Raw genomic sequence first — 17070 nt, 5'->3', positions numbered from 1 at the left:
GGTTAAACCTATAACTATTATAATCGGGTCCTATGAGGTCACACACTTAGAGTTGACCGACTAGATAAACGAGAAAAATGGTTAATTATTAATACATATTAGATATTATTAATAATAAGAAATATTATTTATTTGTGAAATAAAATAATATATAATTAATGGTTAATTATGGAGTTAAGATTGTGAAATAAAATAATATATAATTAATGGTTAATTATGGAGTTAAGATTGTGAAATAAAATAATATATAATTAATGGTTAATTATGGAGTTAAGATTGTGAAATAAAATAAGATATAATTAATGGTTAATTATGGAGTTAAGATTGTGAAATAAAATAATATATAATTAATGGTTAATTATGGAGTTAAGATTTTGAAATAAAATAATATATAATTAATACATATTATATATTATTAATAATAAGAAATATTATTTATTTGTGAAATAAAATAATATATAATTAATGGTTAATTATTGAATTTTATTTAATACAAAAGGATTCACTTATTTGCAAGAAAACGGAAGTGAATAGAGAGAGATTTATTCCTCTTTTAAAATGGCTTTTGCTATATTACGGTGAGAACTCCAAAAGAAAGAAATCATCTTTTAATCTAGCAATTGGATTGCTTCCCCTTTGTCTTTTTCGTCCTATCAGTCGAAAGTAAAGAGATCTAGTCGGGCTCGTGTGGACCAAGTAAAGGAGCAACACGTGGGGCTCTCGACTATTCATTACTACCAGACCTGATCCGGTTCACGCATCAAAGGTATATTTCTATAAACTATATATCACGATTCTGTCAACTATGCATGATCATATGATTAGATGTTTAGATTAGATCTATAAATTATTCCGTTACGAACATCTAATTAATCAACATGAGTGTCCTCCAGCAACATGCTTCCTTCTTTGATCAAGATGACAATAGAATAGTCATCTTTCGGCGCCAGGGCTTGCGTTGTCTAACAATAACAACAGGCTCAATTACGAGAAATGTATTTTTCGCATTTGGTATTTCTCGCATTTGGTAAATATTTTCCGGCATTTATTATTCTTTACTAGAATAGTTAGACTGAAGAACCCACTCTTTTCACGATCTGATTGATACAATCCCTTATTTGATTACAACTATGGCAAATCAAACAATTTGAAAAACATGCCCATTTCCACAAGTAAACAACTTAACCAAACAAAGCTCATCATAATCAGATATTTGTTTTGACAATCAAAGTGTCATTTAGTTAGTGTACAATTTGACTTTTTGATTAATTGTCATGTATCACTTCATCATCACAATGCCTTTAACCCTCTTCTTCACTACAACTGCCTTTTGTATGACAAACTCTCAATGCCGAGGATTTAGAAATAGTTTTTCTTTAGTATTGGTTTTCACGGGTATTTAGGTATTGTATATACCCACTAAGATATTAAAGAAAGAGTATTAGGGATAATGAATAAAGTTTATGGTATGATGAATGATGTATTTAGAAACACTATACTCACTTATTTGCGTTCTAAGTCTTACATACTTTTTGGTCTTTTTTATATATGAAATTTGTTGATTGTAATATGTAAATATCTTGGTTGATAAATATGTTGTTACTATGCAGATAATGCTGGTGTGATAGTGAATCCTAAGGGAGAAATAAAAGGTAAAAAATGTCTCAAAATGTGTTAAATTACTATATCATCTTTAGACCTCATTCACTCACAATTATTTGTTTGATGGTAAAAAAATCAGATTCTGCCATTACTGGTCCAATTGGGAAGGAATGTGTTGATTTATGGCTCAAAATTGCAAGTGCTGCCAATGCTATTGTCTGATAAAGCCGGAAGACTCTTTTGCTTTTTAAAAAACTTGTCAATTTTGTTTTTTGATTCACAACTTAGATTAGAAACATATACCCTTTCAATTCTTGTGATTTTTATTGATTTGGTTTTGGTTTTATGCATATACTTTGCTCATTACAAGTTGGATCATTCCACTTTAAGATTTGAGATAATGGTGGTAACAAGATATATTGCTGCAACATATAATATATTGAAACACAATGCAGAAAAAACTTTGTTTTCTTCTTGTCTGGTAGTGCACTTTATTATCATTATTATTATCATCAAACAATACTAAGAAGTTCTTCATCTTCTTCTTAGTACATCTTCCCTTCACTCATCTGCATCTTTGCAATGTAATCAGACAAAATCTCATCAAAACACTTTACTGCCTCTTTAGACAACATTCCTTCACTATCTCGAGCTATAACATACAACATTATCCACTCCACCTTAGCCGCAAACCTGTCTAGTGATTTCAATATTACAATAATACCAAAGGAAAATAAAAATCTCTTCTTTCTATTTCATAGTTCATACATACCATCCAAAGAAGTCCAATGCTACTCGATTTGCTTCAGTCATCGCCCACATCTCCCCAAAAGTGAGCCTATTAGGTATAGTGAGTGCATACTTGCTAAACATGTTCTCAAAGTTCACTGACATGTATCATAAGTTCCAGAATCACTTCCATGTTTGGCTTTATGCATGTTGGTTATGTATATAGGAAGGAATGGAGAAGGTATCCATCCCTTTATCCATCACAAAATATGTTAGAAATTGATACAATTTCACAAGATTGGTTGATTTAAAAGTAGAAAATAATCACAGGAAGAGAAGGATAATTCATAGCTCCGTTTATAAACATAGACATTACAAGAGATACAATAATATTGAAACTCAGTTGACGCAAACCTGCATCTCAAACAATATCATCAAAATCTGAAGAACCCATATTTCAAAATTGACAATTTCATTTGAAAATCTAAATTATAGAGTATTTATATGAGAACCCTAAATTTAGGGTTCGTGGCCGAAGAATATTTACCAAATGAGAAATATCAAATGCGAAAAATACATTTCTCGTAATTGAGTCTGTTGTCATTGTTAGACAACGCAGGCCCTAGCGCCGAAAGATGACTATTCCATTGTCATCTTGATCAAAGAAGGAAGAATGTTGCTGGAGGACACTCATGCCATATTGAGGGTGCCCTATTGTTCCTTGTGGATAGTCCATATCAGGAGCAGTAGACCCTCTAGCCAAGTCTGCATATTTGATGAAAAAAGACTCAATCTCAAAGATCTAATAATTTGAAAGAACAAGATCTAGCTAGAGAATACATACAAGGCTTTGGAAGTGTGGTGTCGAGGTCGGAGCGAACATTGCGTTCGACGGTGACAGGGGCAAGTGGAGCCTCCGATGATAAGGCGTTCTTATCTTGAGTCGTCGTCATGTATGTGTGTTAATATGATATCCAGAGATGAATGCATCGCGATCGCGTCCTCCATTGGAGATTGTTCTTTCGTAGTTTATTGTAGATCGATTCGAAACCCTAGCCGTTTTCATATATTTTATAAATGTCTGAATTTCAATATACTCAAATATACCAAATGCGAGAAATACCAAATGCGAGAAATATCAAATGCGAGAAATACATTTCTCGTAATTGAACGCTAAAACAGACGCGCGAGGATATTACAGACTTTTCACAGGACAAAAAAGTCATTTTTGCCAACTTTATCAATCGTGAGTTTTTTTTTTTTTATTAAGTTGTTCATAATAAAATCTTTTTAACAAGTAGGCATATTAGTAATCAACATTTGAATAGTTTATTATAATTTTTAAACTTTAGGCAATTAATTGCACATTGAAGTAAATTCAAGGGTTTTGAAAAAGTTATATAAATAAAACCTCACCTAGCCTCACTCCACTTTATCGGTCATCTCAGATTTCAACAAACCCCACTACTACTAGAAAGTGAAAATGGCAGCCGCAGCAGCACCGCCACCGTCCCCATCTCCGGCACCGATCCTTAACATGACGCTACCAGAGAACCATCCGGTAGGAAATCCGATATTCTCAAGGATTCGATTAGCGAACCAATTAGACGTTCCCCACATCCACAAACTAATTCACCAGATGGCCGTCTTCGAGCGCTTAACCCATCTCTTTTCCGCCACCGAATCGTATCTCTCCGCCACTCTCTTCAACCAAACTTCCCCTCCCTTCACTTCCTTCACAGTCTTCATCCTCGAAGTTTCCTCCAATCCATTCCCTGCCGACGACGCCACCGCCGCCTTCTCTCCGATTCTCAAAACGGTTAACCTAGATCTCCCAATCGCGGATCCCGAAACCGAAGCATTCAGATCTCTGGGAAACGACGTCGTGGTTGCCGGATTCGTGCTGTTCTTTCCGAATTACTCTTCGTTCCTTGCGAAGCCAGGGTTCTACATAGAGGATATTTTCGTTAGAGAGTGCTATAGGAGAAAAGGATTCGGGAAAATGCTTCTGTCGGCGGTGGCGACTCAGGCGGCGAAGATGGGTTACGGACGTGTGGAATGGGTGGTGCTTGATTGGAATGTTAACGCTATTAATTTCTATCAGGGAATGGGTGCTCAAATCTTGCCGGAATGGAGAATCTGTAGACTCACCGGCGATGCTCTTCAAGCTTATCATCACAATCCCTGAAAATGCCTTTTTCAATAAATTTCTCATCTTCTTATTCCCTAAGAAATAGGGTTTTGAGATTAATTCATGCTTGATTGTACCCACTCTCCTACTAACTTATTTCGAACTATGTTTTTAATAAATTTACAGTTTATCATCTGAGCCTTTTACTTGTTGAATTAACAAATATATTATTATGAATGAACATGGTCAAAGGTTCCACCCAAAAAAAAAACATGACATGTTTGGTCTATTTGGACAATGATGAAACAAACATAGATTACTATCAAGAGGAAGTTCTAACTCTTCTTTCCTTGCTACAAAGTCTTACTAAATCCAAAAATAAAAATAAAAAAAAATGAATACAAGAAGAATACAAAATCATATAACATAAAACAAGAAATATGATTCTTCAAAACCGGAAAATTAGTCAACCTCCATATATTTATCTTTTTCATTGTTGTTCTTGCTTGACCATAATTTGATTGTCCGATCATGCGAAACAGTTGCAATGCACTGTCCATCTATAACAAGAATGCAATTACAATTAATAATAATAATAATAATCATTAGAATTTGCAAAACAAACAATTTTCAAAGTAAGTTCATGCATTTCATTGCCGAGTTAACAATGGAAATGGGAGAGAAGAGGATAGTTAAAAGTTGCTATGATCTAAAAATAAATTTATGTTTGGTAGAGTAATATCATTCCGCTTTATAACCAAAATCATCTATTTATGCCAACAAAGGGTTGTTAATGAAGAAAATATTGAACCCTATTTGATCTAACATTCAATGGGCACGTGATTATGCCAAAGATTGTGACAAAATATTAGTTTCTAAATAGGTTCGTTACTTAACTTTCAAACTCAAATCAGCCTAGCCTAGCCTAGCCTAGCCTAGCCTAGCCTAGATTATCATAATTATAATTTATAAAGCCATAAAAATTAGACATGTATGAGAAAATAACAGCAATAAAAGACATGCAAAAATCCCATAGTAATAATTCTGCTGCATAATTAAAATAAAATAAAGACACTGACCTTCAACTACATCTAGAGATGTTACTTTTGCTTCATGACCAGATAACGTCTTAACAGGCTTAAAATCTTTAGAAGACCAAACCTGCCAGATTATTATGTTAATGAAAATGAAAAGATGATCATCAATGAAGAAATTGCTTTTTTACACTACCTTTGCCGTCATATCAAATGAAGCAGTCATCAAGAAGTAACCATCCTGGGGCTCAAATTTGACCTCAGAGATGAGATTTGAATGAGCTGGTATCGTGTACAAAGATTTCCTCTTCCTTAAATCCCATATCCGGCAAGAGTTATCTTCTCCACCACTGGCTAAGTGATAGCCATTCGGAGAAAAACTCACACCATAAACCTGAAAATATAAGAAATGACGGAAAAACATTATTCTAATATATAGAACTAGTATTCTGTCACAATCAGCAACTCACTGGAAATCGCCTAAAAAGTAACTGAAAGTGATTATTTTTAGCTTGATCTAACATTGTATTCTAAATTATGATCCAAATTATTTCTAGATTATAGTATAATATTTGCAATTCATTCGTTATACATATTATCTTCTTGACATGATCCCAATTATGGAGATTGTTTTGAAAGAACAAAATCCATTAAATTGAAACCAAAAAATTGCCTAATGATGAAACCTATCCAAAAAACAATATAGTTCAAGTTATGACATGGTTTGTTACCGGGAACTGCTCAACATGCATTCAAAACATCACTTGGTAATCTCATTTTGTATAGAATAAAATACTGTCTAGATTTTTCAGAGTTTTGACAAATAAAACAAAACAAATTTTGGTGATAAATGGAGATAACACTTACCGGTTTAACATGACCTTCGAATACTAGAATGCTTCTACCAGATCGAAGATCCCATACACGAACAAGAGAATCCAGTCCACATGATGCTACCAGAGATCCATCATGATGAAATCCAAGACCATAAACACTCCTACTATGACCTTCTTGAAGGAGGAGCTCGTTTCCAGTCTCAACATCCCATAACCTCCAGGTCTTGTCAAAACTAGTTGTTCCTAAGTACTTACCTGATGGATGGAAGGCAATACGAGCAAGGCGATCCAAATGGCCTTCATATGTTCTAAGAAGAGTCCCCTCAGTGTTCCATAACTTAGCTGTGCGGTCAGCAGAGGCAGTTGCTACATAAGCGTCTGTGGTGGAGAAGACGACGTCGGTTACACGTTCAGTGTGTCCTTTTAAATTAGTTAGCTTCTCCAATCGAGGCATGCTCCACAATTTAGCGACTCCACTGAAGGCACTGCATAGTCATAACATAATAGCTCATTTGTAAACAAAAACAAGAGGAGAGAAACTCATTTTTGCTTTGCAACAAATGCTCTTAAACTTTAAAAATAGCTCTATACGTCTTGTCGTCATTTTCTGGTAACTGCATTATGTTTTTGTTATGCACTTTAAAAATAGAATATTATCCCATCCATCCAAAGATTATGGTTAAGGAGCTGCAACAACTCTGAAGAGATGATTCAATTAGCTTAAAGGAGATAACCAAGAAATGAAAGCATGGAATAATTTGAGCCAGTTGTAATAGTTCGGGAGGCAAGGCAACATGAGTATCTGTCCAACACATGAAGAACTTACTTAATAAGACAAACCCTCGCCATGGGCTTGTCTGATGAAGCCAAATAACCCTTTATCACATCATTAATCAAATTATTAAAATCATCAACCAAAATACCAATACTTTATTTTTATAACATTTTAAATATTAAATATAAATGATATTATAGTCATTTAACCTAAATAACGCCCAGAAAATTTCAATTTTTCATCAAACAAGGTTTCTTTTCTCTAAAAAATCGGATTATTCTCCAATCCAATGCAGAAAGAAATGAAAACCTATATATAACCAGGAAAAAAAAGAGAGAAAAGAAGTTGAAGAATACCAGGTAGCTAGTATTGTCCCATCATTTGAAAAGGAGCATCCTGAAAGAGGTCTATCATCTCCAATTTCACTGCAATCCATGACCAAGCTACTAGTTTGCTCAAGAGCCAATTCAATTTCAGCATCCACATTTTCATCTGGATCATCCCTTTTCCTCTTAACACGCTTAAGTCGTATAGCTGCCCTTTCAAGAGAATATCTAGCAATATCTAATCGAGCTTCCAACAATGCTCTGGAGCCTTCTGTGTAAAATGGATACTGGATTTCCACCTCTTCCTCATCTGCCATTGCGGAAGAAGAAACAGCTTCCTCATCCTCGTGAGCTTTCATTAGCTTCTCCAATTGCCCTTCAGTATCTAGTCTAGCCATAAGGTCCCTCAAACGAGCCCTTCTTTCCATTTCCCTTTCCCCAAAAAGTGTGATGGGTTCACCCAAACGGCGGAGACGAGCTCGTACAGACATGTCATTAGTAGGAACTGCAAGAGCAGCAGCACGGCGCTTCAGCATAAATTCTTGCGTAACCTTTTCCTGTCTTTCTCTAATCATTCGACTGTGCTCTGAAACTTCATATTCGGCAGTTGAACCTCCAGCTGGAACTGAATTATCATGCTCTGAATCTGAGTCAATTTCTCCATTTTGAGGTTGGGGTGGTCTAAGGACAGGTGGACGTGGCGGTAGAGGGGCCAAAGGAGGGGGAGTAGAGGCAATAGAGGGCACAATCGGAGGTGCAATAATGGGTGAAACTGAATTAGTTGTTTGAAGAGGCAGAACTTGACTAGCATCAATTGTTGCTTCAGCATGGCTATCACTAATAGCAGCATCGAGAATTTCTGAAACTGAATTAGTAATTGAATTCTCATCATCAATCTCCATGATGCCTGGATAATAGAAAACCAAGTAGAATAAGTAGTGTTTCACCGCAGATAAATCAGCATTTGATTCACATTGCACAAGAAATAAATAAAGTTTTCCAAGACTAAGTTTTTGCCCCTGGATAAGGTTAGCACAACATCCCACGGTCATGACCCTCATTAATCACAGTGCTTTTAGTAGAAATAAATAAATTATTTCTACCCCATGGTTTCCAATAACATACGCATTACACTTCTCTTTATAATAAACTGTTTCAAGTCACTTAACCTAGAAATGTGATGTTATGTATTAGGGTATATTAGTAAATAGTGTTCATGTTAAAATGAGGAATTTGATTTTGGAGATTTTATATTTGATTTTAATTTTTATGGTGTCCGTGCAAATGCTGCTAGTTCCTTTTTGAACTACTAATCTGAATTTCTGGTTTTTTTAAATTCAATCATTTATCTTTCAAACTCTTATCATCTAAATGCAGGATCATATTGGATCATTTAGGCCAAACTCAAGACTTTCAAAACGAAACAGTACATAAGTTTTCTAAATCACCCTTGCTCAGAGAATTCATATAGATATCATCTTGTTAATTTTCAAATCAGACAGTACATGGACTTTGGAACCTCATAAGCAACTATCACTCAAAACATGCTCAGCAAATAATAAGATTATTAAGCTCAACAAATTTAAACCAAACTATTCCTAATCCATTTCAGTCAATTACACTTCTAGAGATCTGACAGTGTTAAAAAAAACCTAATCCAACTCTCACTCAATTAAACAAATATTAATGTTACTACTGAAGTAATCAAAAACACAAATTCAAACTGAATGCAAGAAATCAGTACCTGAAGCCTGCAGATGGAATTCGAGATTGCACGTCTACTACTCTCGGAAAATGAGGAGTCCTTTTCTTCAACGGCAGAACTGAAACTTCATCATCTAAGTCCAGAATATTTGGTTTGGAATGAATCGGAGTCTCCAGGAGCTGATGCGTTCGAAAGAAACGTTCAGCTGTCCGCTTCAAGAAATGAAAGCTTTGCAGATTCTCGGTTTCTTTCTGGATTTCCGAAAATTGGAAGAAAATCTCGGATCCTTAGAACTTGCGGCCCCAAAAGTCGGAAGAATCGCCGCCTCCTCTGACGGAAGCCGAAACCCCCATGTTCAAAATTCCCAAAAGGCCTCAAAGGCCATTTTCTCATCATGGGCTATTATTGGATTCGGCCTGCAAATTAAATTAAATTAAATTAAATTAAATTAAATGTTAAGGCCTTGATTAATTGTTACATTGAATTTTGAAATCGAATTTTATTTTACTAAATTTAAATACATAATATTAATTCTATTTATTGTCTGATATTTTAAAAATATATATATAGTTTAAATTTCAAGGAATTATAATTTGAGGGTAAAATGATTTTCTATACATATAAATAAAGGATTACGAATAAGTTTATTTATTTCGAATAACTACATATAAATTAAGTTTTCTTTTTAATCAAAATTTAAAATAAAAATTTAACTAATTTAAAATTTTACATATTAAATTAAAATTTTAACTCCATTCAGATCAAATTAGCATTTAATATCTTAAAATATTATAGAAAATAAAATACATATATTTTAATTTTAATTGATAATTTGAACTATTTAATAATAAATTATTTATAATATATTTAATATTTAAAAAAATAATAATAATAATAATAACTAATATAAATTATAAAATATAAATATATAATAAAACCGAACCATTTAATCAATAAAAAAAACTGATTAACCAAAGCAGGTTAACCAATAAAATGAAACTGATAATTTATCGATTTGGTCCGGTTTTTTTTCCGCATAACTAATGATTATTGATAGAATATTAGTTTATCTGAATTAAATTCAAAAATAGAAATATGATTCAACTTTCAAGACTTGAGTTATCAGCAAGAATAATACCTTAAGCCAGAATCAAATTTGAGAGCTCAATCAGTTAATTAATACTCATTCCACTTAAACTACCCTTAATTGAGACAAAATTATATTGTAAACACTACCTGTGTAAACATGGCACATCAAAAATTAATTTCTAACAAAGGGCTTAAAGCCTGAGACAAATGCGCAACATGCCCCGGTTTTATAGCTTGAGAACTAGACCAATGGGACAATGGTCACTTCCAGTAACATCTGGGAGGATGTAGGAGTCGTGTACTTGATCAGCTATCGATTTTGACACTAAAAAATAATCCAAACGCCATCCTGTTCCAGTTAAAAGAAAGGCGAATGTTAAATGATACAAGTCCATGCACAAAAAGATAACTCCAATGACCATCTAGTCCGACTCTGACTATTTCGATTTAATCCAAATAAACCATATAATCAAACATTAAATCATCAATCAAATTAGCTTACTTTATTTTAATCATTTAACCCCACCCATATAACCTCAAATAACTCGTTTGTCAGCAATCAGCATACAATGTTATATCCAAAATTGATTTAAAAAATAAACACTACATCGAACAAGCTCTATATGAAGATTGTCGTGACTGTGTCATGGTAATGTTTTTAAGAATTGGTTTTGATTTTCAGCAGAAAATAAAAAATGGAGACAATCTCCCCAAATGAGCTATTCGGGGATTGAGTACATGGTTCAATATCACTTTCGGGTTGATCCCTGAAAAACCCAACCCATTGTAATCCTTAAAATTGACTTTGGATTTAAGGTTTTCTCCAGCTTTTGAACAGAAAGATTAGTTGGGAACTATTATTACCTCTGTTAGTTTTGCGTCCACCATGCCTGTAACCCCAGTAAGAATAGCCAACAACACCGGGATGTTGCTTCCTAAATGTATCAACAAATCCTTTAGATAAGAAATTTAATTGAAATGATTGTCTTTCTTCATCAGTGAAACCAGCACTTTTTTTGTTTCCCTGCAAACACAACATTAATATGCAGTAATGTGAAATGATTAAAAACCAAGAATTAAAAAATTGCATAGGTTACACTTCATTTTTTAAAAGGTGATTTATTTTGATTATTTAGGTCAAATTAGTATTCAAAAACAATGTAAATGTATTTGTTTGATGATTTGAATGAAGAAGTGATTGATGATGAGATATCTGGATTCAATCAAAAAACAATAAACGAGGCTTAAGTTATCGGCAAGAATAACACAAGAGAAAAAACAGTTTACTTACATCAGGGTTATAAATATCTATCTCCTCATGAGCACAATTAAGGTCACCAGTCAATACGACAGGTTTGGACTTTTCCAGCTCCTGGATATTGACGGAATAAAATGTGTTTCAATATAAATAAGAAGGAAAAATTATTGTTTTTTCAAGAAACATAGTGAATGTAAAACCAAATGAAATGGATGTCAATAGATATTCTTCCCATCAAAAGAAAAACTTGAAATTGGTAATACATTGTCTCAAGGAACATCAATATCAATATCATAATTGAATTGCAACTCAAACTATTAATAGGCATTATTGTACTATAAGTGGGAACAATAATGTGGTATTTGTTGGCTTCATTTGAAAACACCATTTTTGTCTGATGAACCGACCTTTGGAAAATGAACTTAGTCTCACACATATTTAGAATTATTTGGTGGTTTCTTATCCACATCCGGATCCTGAAAGAAAAATATTTCCATATAGGACCGTTGTAAAAAACGAAAAGCATGGCACATGAAAGACAACAAAGTGAAATTTTGCCATATGTCTGACCCTTTGCAGCCAAAAACTGAATCATGGACCAATTAGAGCAAATCATACTAAAGAGGTCGTTTCGGCTTCTTCTAGTTTACACCAGATAACTCAATTTATTCATGGAATATCAACATCTACATATAGATCCTGGTTAAGAAGCAATTGAGTTAAATAATCAGGTCCACCTTTATCTCAAGCATTTAGATAACATTTAACCGTCTTTAATAAAAAAAATGTTAGTGCCTATAATTATGGTGGATAAAGAGGGTAGACTTACTTTCATATAATTACTAAGAGAAAGATCCCACTGTGTAGTTCTGTACGACTGTTACAAAACAGAACATATGTTAGTATAAACAGAGTTTCATTTAAGAATAGCAGAACAAAAGAACGAAAAGAGAAATGTGTCAAGTTAAAAAAATTATTTAGTTAAGATTCATCGAATACAAAATAAGGATGATATAGCACAAAAAAAGAACAAGTAATTACCAATCTTTTCAAGCCATCTCCAGAATTAGGTACATATGCATTCAACAAATAAAATGTTTCAAATTCTACAGTAACAAGCCGCCCTTCGCTATCATGATCTGTTGTACCAAGACCATATCTGGTGGAAAGTGGCTTTAACTGTCAACCAAACAAATCACAAGTAAATCGAAGAGTAGAAGAGAATGCTCCATATTAATTTAGTAATTCATTCAAAGATAGTGTATACTCCTTTATTACCATGTTATCAATACCTATTATTTTTGGTTAATTGTGTTACTAACTTGTCATGATCTGAGTTAAGTAAATAAATATGCTATTCATATATGTATTTTTTTCTAATACTTTTGAGAGATAGTAATTTATCAGTTAAAATATACCCTTGAGATAATAGCAGTGCCAGAATAACCCAATTTGGAAACACTACATGTCCAAAAACTATTCTCGTATCCTTCTAGAAGACTCTCTTTGATTGACTCAACATCCTTCTCCTGCATACAAAGGTAGTAAAGGAAATCACATAAAGAAAGAACAGTAGCTTACTATCATCTCAAACATAAAGTTAAAGGAAATCACATATTTATAAAAGATTTTATTTGACACATAACAAAAAATAGACCAAAGTTTGGTTCTTGAAGCTCAACTAGATTGGCACAAAACTATTTTTTTCTGGTATTATTCTTAGTGACTTATTTAGTCCACATAAATATAATGTTTATAAAACAGAATATGAAAGTTTAGGAACTTTCATGCGAACTGTCTCTAGTAATTACTGGGATAAATGTTGAAAGAAATTTGTTCTCTTTGGAAAATCCTAATCAATGGGATAGAATGTTGGAAGACATTGCTTCTCTTTAGATACAGTTTTGTATCTGTATCTGACTATCTGGATAAAAAAATGCAAGCAAATTTCTAAATTTGTGTCGCACACAATTCATTTTCCAAATGTGATTACATCTTGATCCACATCCGAATGAGAAATCATACATAAGTGGTGCTTCCAGATGAACTAATTGTTGTCTTTCATACTTTCTAAAACTCTTATTTTGCAATTTCACAACTTAAATTGGTGTACTTATGAATCTCAATCCTGTCAATTATTTTGTAATGGGAAAATTCGATTAGCAGTACACCCAACATCATATCTTTTTTCTCTTCTCTTTGTTTGATAAATCAGAAATATATCTAAAATCTTTTTTCCAAATAAACATGGAAGAAATAAACCAGAAAAAAGATTCTCTCAATCTAATACACTAAAGAAAAGTGAATTTACTTGTAATTTTGTCTCCTGCAAGCATAAGACATCAATATCTTCTCTTTTTGCAAGTTCTTGAGCGGAAAAGCTTTTCAACTTCAGCAAAGCTCTTAATCCATTGACATTCCATGACATTAACTTTATGGACTTCGTATCAGTACGAAGAGGAAGCGGCCTCATTGTTCTGGGATTATACGCTACCCATCCTTTCTGTGGTTTCTTGTGAGCAAAAACAGTCCAGGGTTCAATTTGATCTCCAGAAAGGTCAACATTGGCAGAAGGTACAACATCATCAACAGCTTCTGTAGATGTTTTACTCTTTCTTGTACTGTATTTCTCACCTGATAAATGAACATTCATAATAAATAATAATGTTAAGCTCACTGATATCTTATGGTATAAACAATCACACATGCATGTAAACCACAAATTAGAGAAGGGTTTAATTAGATAAGAAATTAGAAAACAAGAATAGGTAACCTTCCAAACCAACTGGATAGATGGGTAAGTCGTTTCCTCTTCAATTGTGATGAAATGTATGTTATTGAGCATATTTGAAAACTAGCATTTGTCTCAATCTCTATCATAATCAGGATCTCATTGAAAAATCGCCAAAGTTATATTTAAATTTGTTTGTTTGACATACAAGAAAAACAGATTATCATATTCTTTTATGGATCATGATCCAATACTACATTTGACATACAAATTGTTTTCTTGGTGACAAATTCTAGTGTAATTATCAGATAACTTTGTGGATTCATCAAATTATTTTTTAGATCATTCTGAATTTTGGCAAGCATAACAAGTCTAGGTTTTCAGATCATGATCAACATAAAAAAATGAGTTTGTAACAAAACTGTCCATTGTTGAAGGCAAACGACCTACTGTTGATTTTTTTCTTACAATACCATCTACCCAATTCAACAACTTATGTAATGTCTACAAGACAATTAAGGAAAGCAATAAAAGAAAAGAATATTGGCATACTCGTAACAAGGAAGAAGCAAAGAAGACAAACCTGAAGCCACAGATGGAACCTGCGTTGTGAACACCTGTTTTACTCTTTTCTTAGTCTCATGAGTATCAGAAACCTCTAGAACCTTGATCATATCTTCGTCTTTAACGGATGAAATATTTCTCTTTCTTCTAGATGATTTCATTTCAGTTGTAAGAACCAAGTTTGGTTTCTCTTGAACTTCTGCAATCATGGACCTTTCACTTACAAGTTGATAGTTGGAGCTAGTTTAACTAATTCTCATTCTATGTTTTCTTAATAACTAGTAAAGAAATAAAATGACATTATTTATTAAACTAACTGGCCATAGAAATCACTGAAATCAAAACATAATACTACCACTTATTTGGGTTTTCTCTGTGAAATCCTTCAATGCAGAAATGAGATCACTTTTAGAACCTTTGGCTGAAACACCAACACTCCTGCAAATTCATAATCAACCAACCATTCACTAATCATGAAACCATAATCACATTCTGCAAGTAGCAAAAAGAACTCAAAAATGTTTCTTTAGTCACCTTAATTTTGACCTTAGTTCTTGAACTGTCATCATGTCAAATGAAACTGAACCAGAACCATCCTCGATAATCCCAGAGTCAAATTTGTTTACTTTCACCTTAGTCTCCTACAAACATACCCAACAATGACTGAATCTCAAAACCAGAAACCTCCGAAATTTTTCGGCAAAAAAAAAGAAGCAAATTTACCTTCATTGATAAGGTGTTCTTCATTTGTTCAAAGCGTTTTACAGACTCAGATGAATAACAACAGACATGTTTAAATCCCGTCGCCCTGGTTGCCACAGGTCTGAAATTCCACCGAATAACTGCAAGGCTAAGGAAGAATTCGCATAAATGTGTACTTTTGATTGTGGAAACGGAGATGTGCCTAATTTAAACTTGTTGAAAAATACCTCACAAGCTTAGAGAGACAGGATGATGAAACCTCAGTGCAATGCATGATGATTCATAATATAGCATAGAGAAATTGATGAGACATAAAAGCAGGATTATTTTAGGTGTTAATAAGGTTAGGGTTAAGATTAAAGTTAGGGTTTAAAATGTGGACAATTTTGAATGATAATTCATAAGAGCTTATGCACATGTGATGAACAAAAAAATAATAATAGCTATAAATCAAAATTTTGTTTCAATTTCAAAAAATTATTTTTGACCCTAATTTTGACTTGGAATAAAATTAAAATTAACGTCTTTATTTTTAATAATTAGCTAATCTTATCTTTCAAATTTATATTGGTTGGATTGAAATTTATGATCAAATAGTCTTTAGAGAGAGTTACTCATATTTTATGACAAAACTCAACTTTTAATTTCACATTAAAAATAAAAGGATATGAATATCAAATTTTGATTTAATTTTTTTTTTTAGCTTCAAATTCATAAATTTACTTTCATTTGGAGAATTCTCAAGATTCGGGGAATTTGATGAAATAACCCTCATAAGAGGGTTATTACCATATATAACATGCCTTTACTAATTTTTTCATTTATAACCTTTTGCCAAGGCAAAAGGTCACTTTTGCCCTTTAATTTAAAAAAAAAAAATTTGAAATGTCGGTGCCTTTCAGTTTCTTGTCCCCCATTTCCCTCTTCTCCACCAACCAACGTCCTTCCTTCATCAACTTTCCCCATTCATCTCATCAACGTCCTTCCTTCATCATCAACGTCCTTCATCAACAAAATCGGAACGTCTTCAACATTCAGGTTAGACGTTACCTTCGTCGTTTTATCGCTTGCGACAAATGCATTCATGCTATTTCTCTTTGTCCTACTGTTAATACAATACCCAAAAACAGTTTCATCAACAAAAACTTACGTGATCATGTAGCCATTTCTGAGGCCTCAACATTCTGTTAAACAAATCTCGACCAGCATAGAAAAGAACCAGATTTATCTTGTCTTCATCCTCCAGCTTCAGCCAGTGTTTCAACTCATCCAACAGTTCACTATCATAATCTAAAAGAGGATTGACAGTTATTGGATCAATGAGTTTAAAGGATTTTCCATTAGGATCTGTGTAGTTCCCCAATTGTGTGCACTTCTTCTTTCTCCGAAAACTCTGTCCCTAAAATCTTGTTGGAGTCAATACCAATACATCGTCATCATTCTTCTTTCCCAACTCAGCCTCATCATCCTTCTTCTTTCCCAACTCAGCCTCATCATTCTTCTTCTTTCCCAACTCAGCCTCTTCATCCATCTTCCTTTTCTTGCTCAACTGCTGCAACCTATTTTTGGTCAAAACCACCTTCCTCTT

General features: G+C 33.3%; 3 protein-coding genes and 1 pseudogene across 4 annotated transcripts; 1 reads left to right on the top strand and 3 right to left on the bottom strand.

The window, feature by feature from the left end:
- Nucleotides 1–2147: 2147 nt before the first annotated feature.
- Nucleotides 2148–3284, bottom strand: LOC124922550 (annotated as a pseudogene).
- Nucleotides 3285–3774: 490 nt separating this feature from the next.
- LOC124919222 (probable acetyltransferase NATA1-like) lies at nt 3775–4647 on the top strand. The gene has a single exon (XM_047459415.1). It carries the CDS (start codon nt 3815–3817, stop codon nt 4517–4519), a length of 705 nt encoding a protein of 234 aa, XP_047315371.1. The 5' UTR covers nt 3775–3814; the 3' UTR covers nt 4520–4647.
- A 113-nt stretch (nt 4648–4760) lies between these two features.
- Nucleotides 4761–9498, bottom strand: LOC124919219 (U4/U6 small nuclear ribonucleoprotein PRP4-like protein). 2 transcript variants are annotated; one of them, XM_047459412.1, is made up of 6 exons: nt 9178–9498; nt 7464–8340; nt 6364–6817; nt 5693–5890; nt 5542–5623; nt 4761–5022 (listed from the first exon to the last, which is right to left on the bottom strand). In XM_047459412.1, the coding sequence occupies exons 2-6, from the start codon at nt 8333–8335 to the stop codon at nt 4925–4927; spliced, it is 1704 nt and encodes a 567-aa protein (XP_047315368.1). In that variant the 5' UTR covers nt 8336–8340; nt 9178–9498; the 3' UTR covers nt 4761–4924. The 2 variants fall into 2 exon arrangements, with proteins under 2 accessions (XP_047315368.1, XP_047315369.1); XM_047459413.1 differs by lacking the exon at nt 9178–9498 and having other exon boundaries at nt 7464–8378.
- A 759-nt stretch (nt 9499–10257) lies between these two features.
- On the bottom strand, nt 10258–15849 carry LOC124919220 (DNA-(apurinic or apyrimidinic site) endonuclease, chloroplastic). Its single transcript, XM_047459414.1, has 12 exons — nt 15710–15849; nt 15504–15630; nt 15315–15421; nt 15136–15218; nt 14800–14979; nt 13797–14119; nt 12904–13014; nt 12527–12664; nt 12315–12362; nt 11519–11599; nt 11092–11251; nt 10258–10576 (listed from the first exon to the last, which is right to left on the bottom strand). The coding sequence occupies exons 1-12, from the start codon at nt 15754–15756 to the stop codon at nt 10455–10457; spliced, it is 1527 nt and encodes a 508-aa protein (XP_047315370.1). The 5' UTR covers nt 15757–15849; the 3' UTR covers nt 10258–10454.
- Between the last annotated feature and the right edge of the window lie 1221 nt (nt 15850–17070).

This window comes from Impatiens glandulifera, chromosome 1 (assembly GCF_907164915.1).
Source record: "Impatiens glandulifera chromosome 1, dImpGla2.1, whole genome shotgun sequence".
Classification (NCBI taxonomy): domain Eukaryota; kingdom Viridiplantae; phylum Streptophyta; class Magnoliopsida; order Ericales; family Balsaminaceae; genus Impatiens; species Impatiens glandulifera.
The sequence above is the reverse complement of the archived record's forward strand: the minus strand, read 5'-3'. Positions and strand labels throughout refer to the sequence as shown.

Excerpts from the sequence above, each read along its gene's own strand:
- LOC124919219 (XM_047459412.1), bottom strand. The coding sequence starts at position 8,335 with ATGGAGATTGATGATGAGAATTCAATTACTAATTCAGTTTCAGAAATT. Across the intron at positions 5,891-6,363 it reads TCGAAGGTCATGTTAAACCG|GTTTATGGTGTGAGTTTTTC; the intron begins GTAAGTGTTATC and ends TTATATTTTCAG. Across the intron at positions 5,023-5,541 it reads ATCTCTAGATGTAGTTGAAG|ATGGACAGTGCATTGCAACT; the intron begins GTCAGTGTCTTT and ends TTCTTGTTATAG.
- LOC124919220 (XM_047459414.1), bottom strand. The coding sequence starts at position 15,756 with ATGCATTGCACTGAGGTTTCATCATCCTGTCTCTCTAAGCTTGTGAG. Across the intron at positions 14,120-14,799 it reads GGTTCCATCTGTGGCTTCAG|GTGAGAAATACAGTACAAGA; the intron begins GTTTGTCTTCTT and ends TTCATTTATCAG. Across the intron at positions 11,600-12,314 it reads CTCTTAGTAATTATATGAAA|GAGCTGGAAAAGTCCAAACC; the intron begins GTAAGTCTACCC and ends GTCAATATCCAG.
- LOC124919222 (XM_047459415.1), top strand. The coding sequence starts at position 3,815 with ATGGCAGCCGCAGCAGCACCGCCACCGTCCCCATCTCCGGCACCGATC.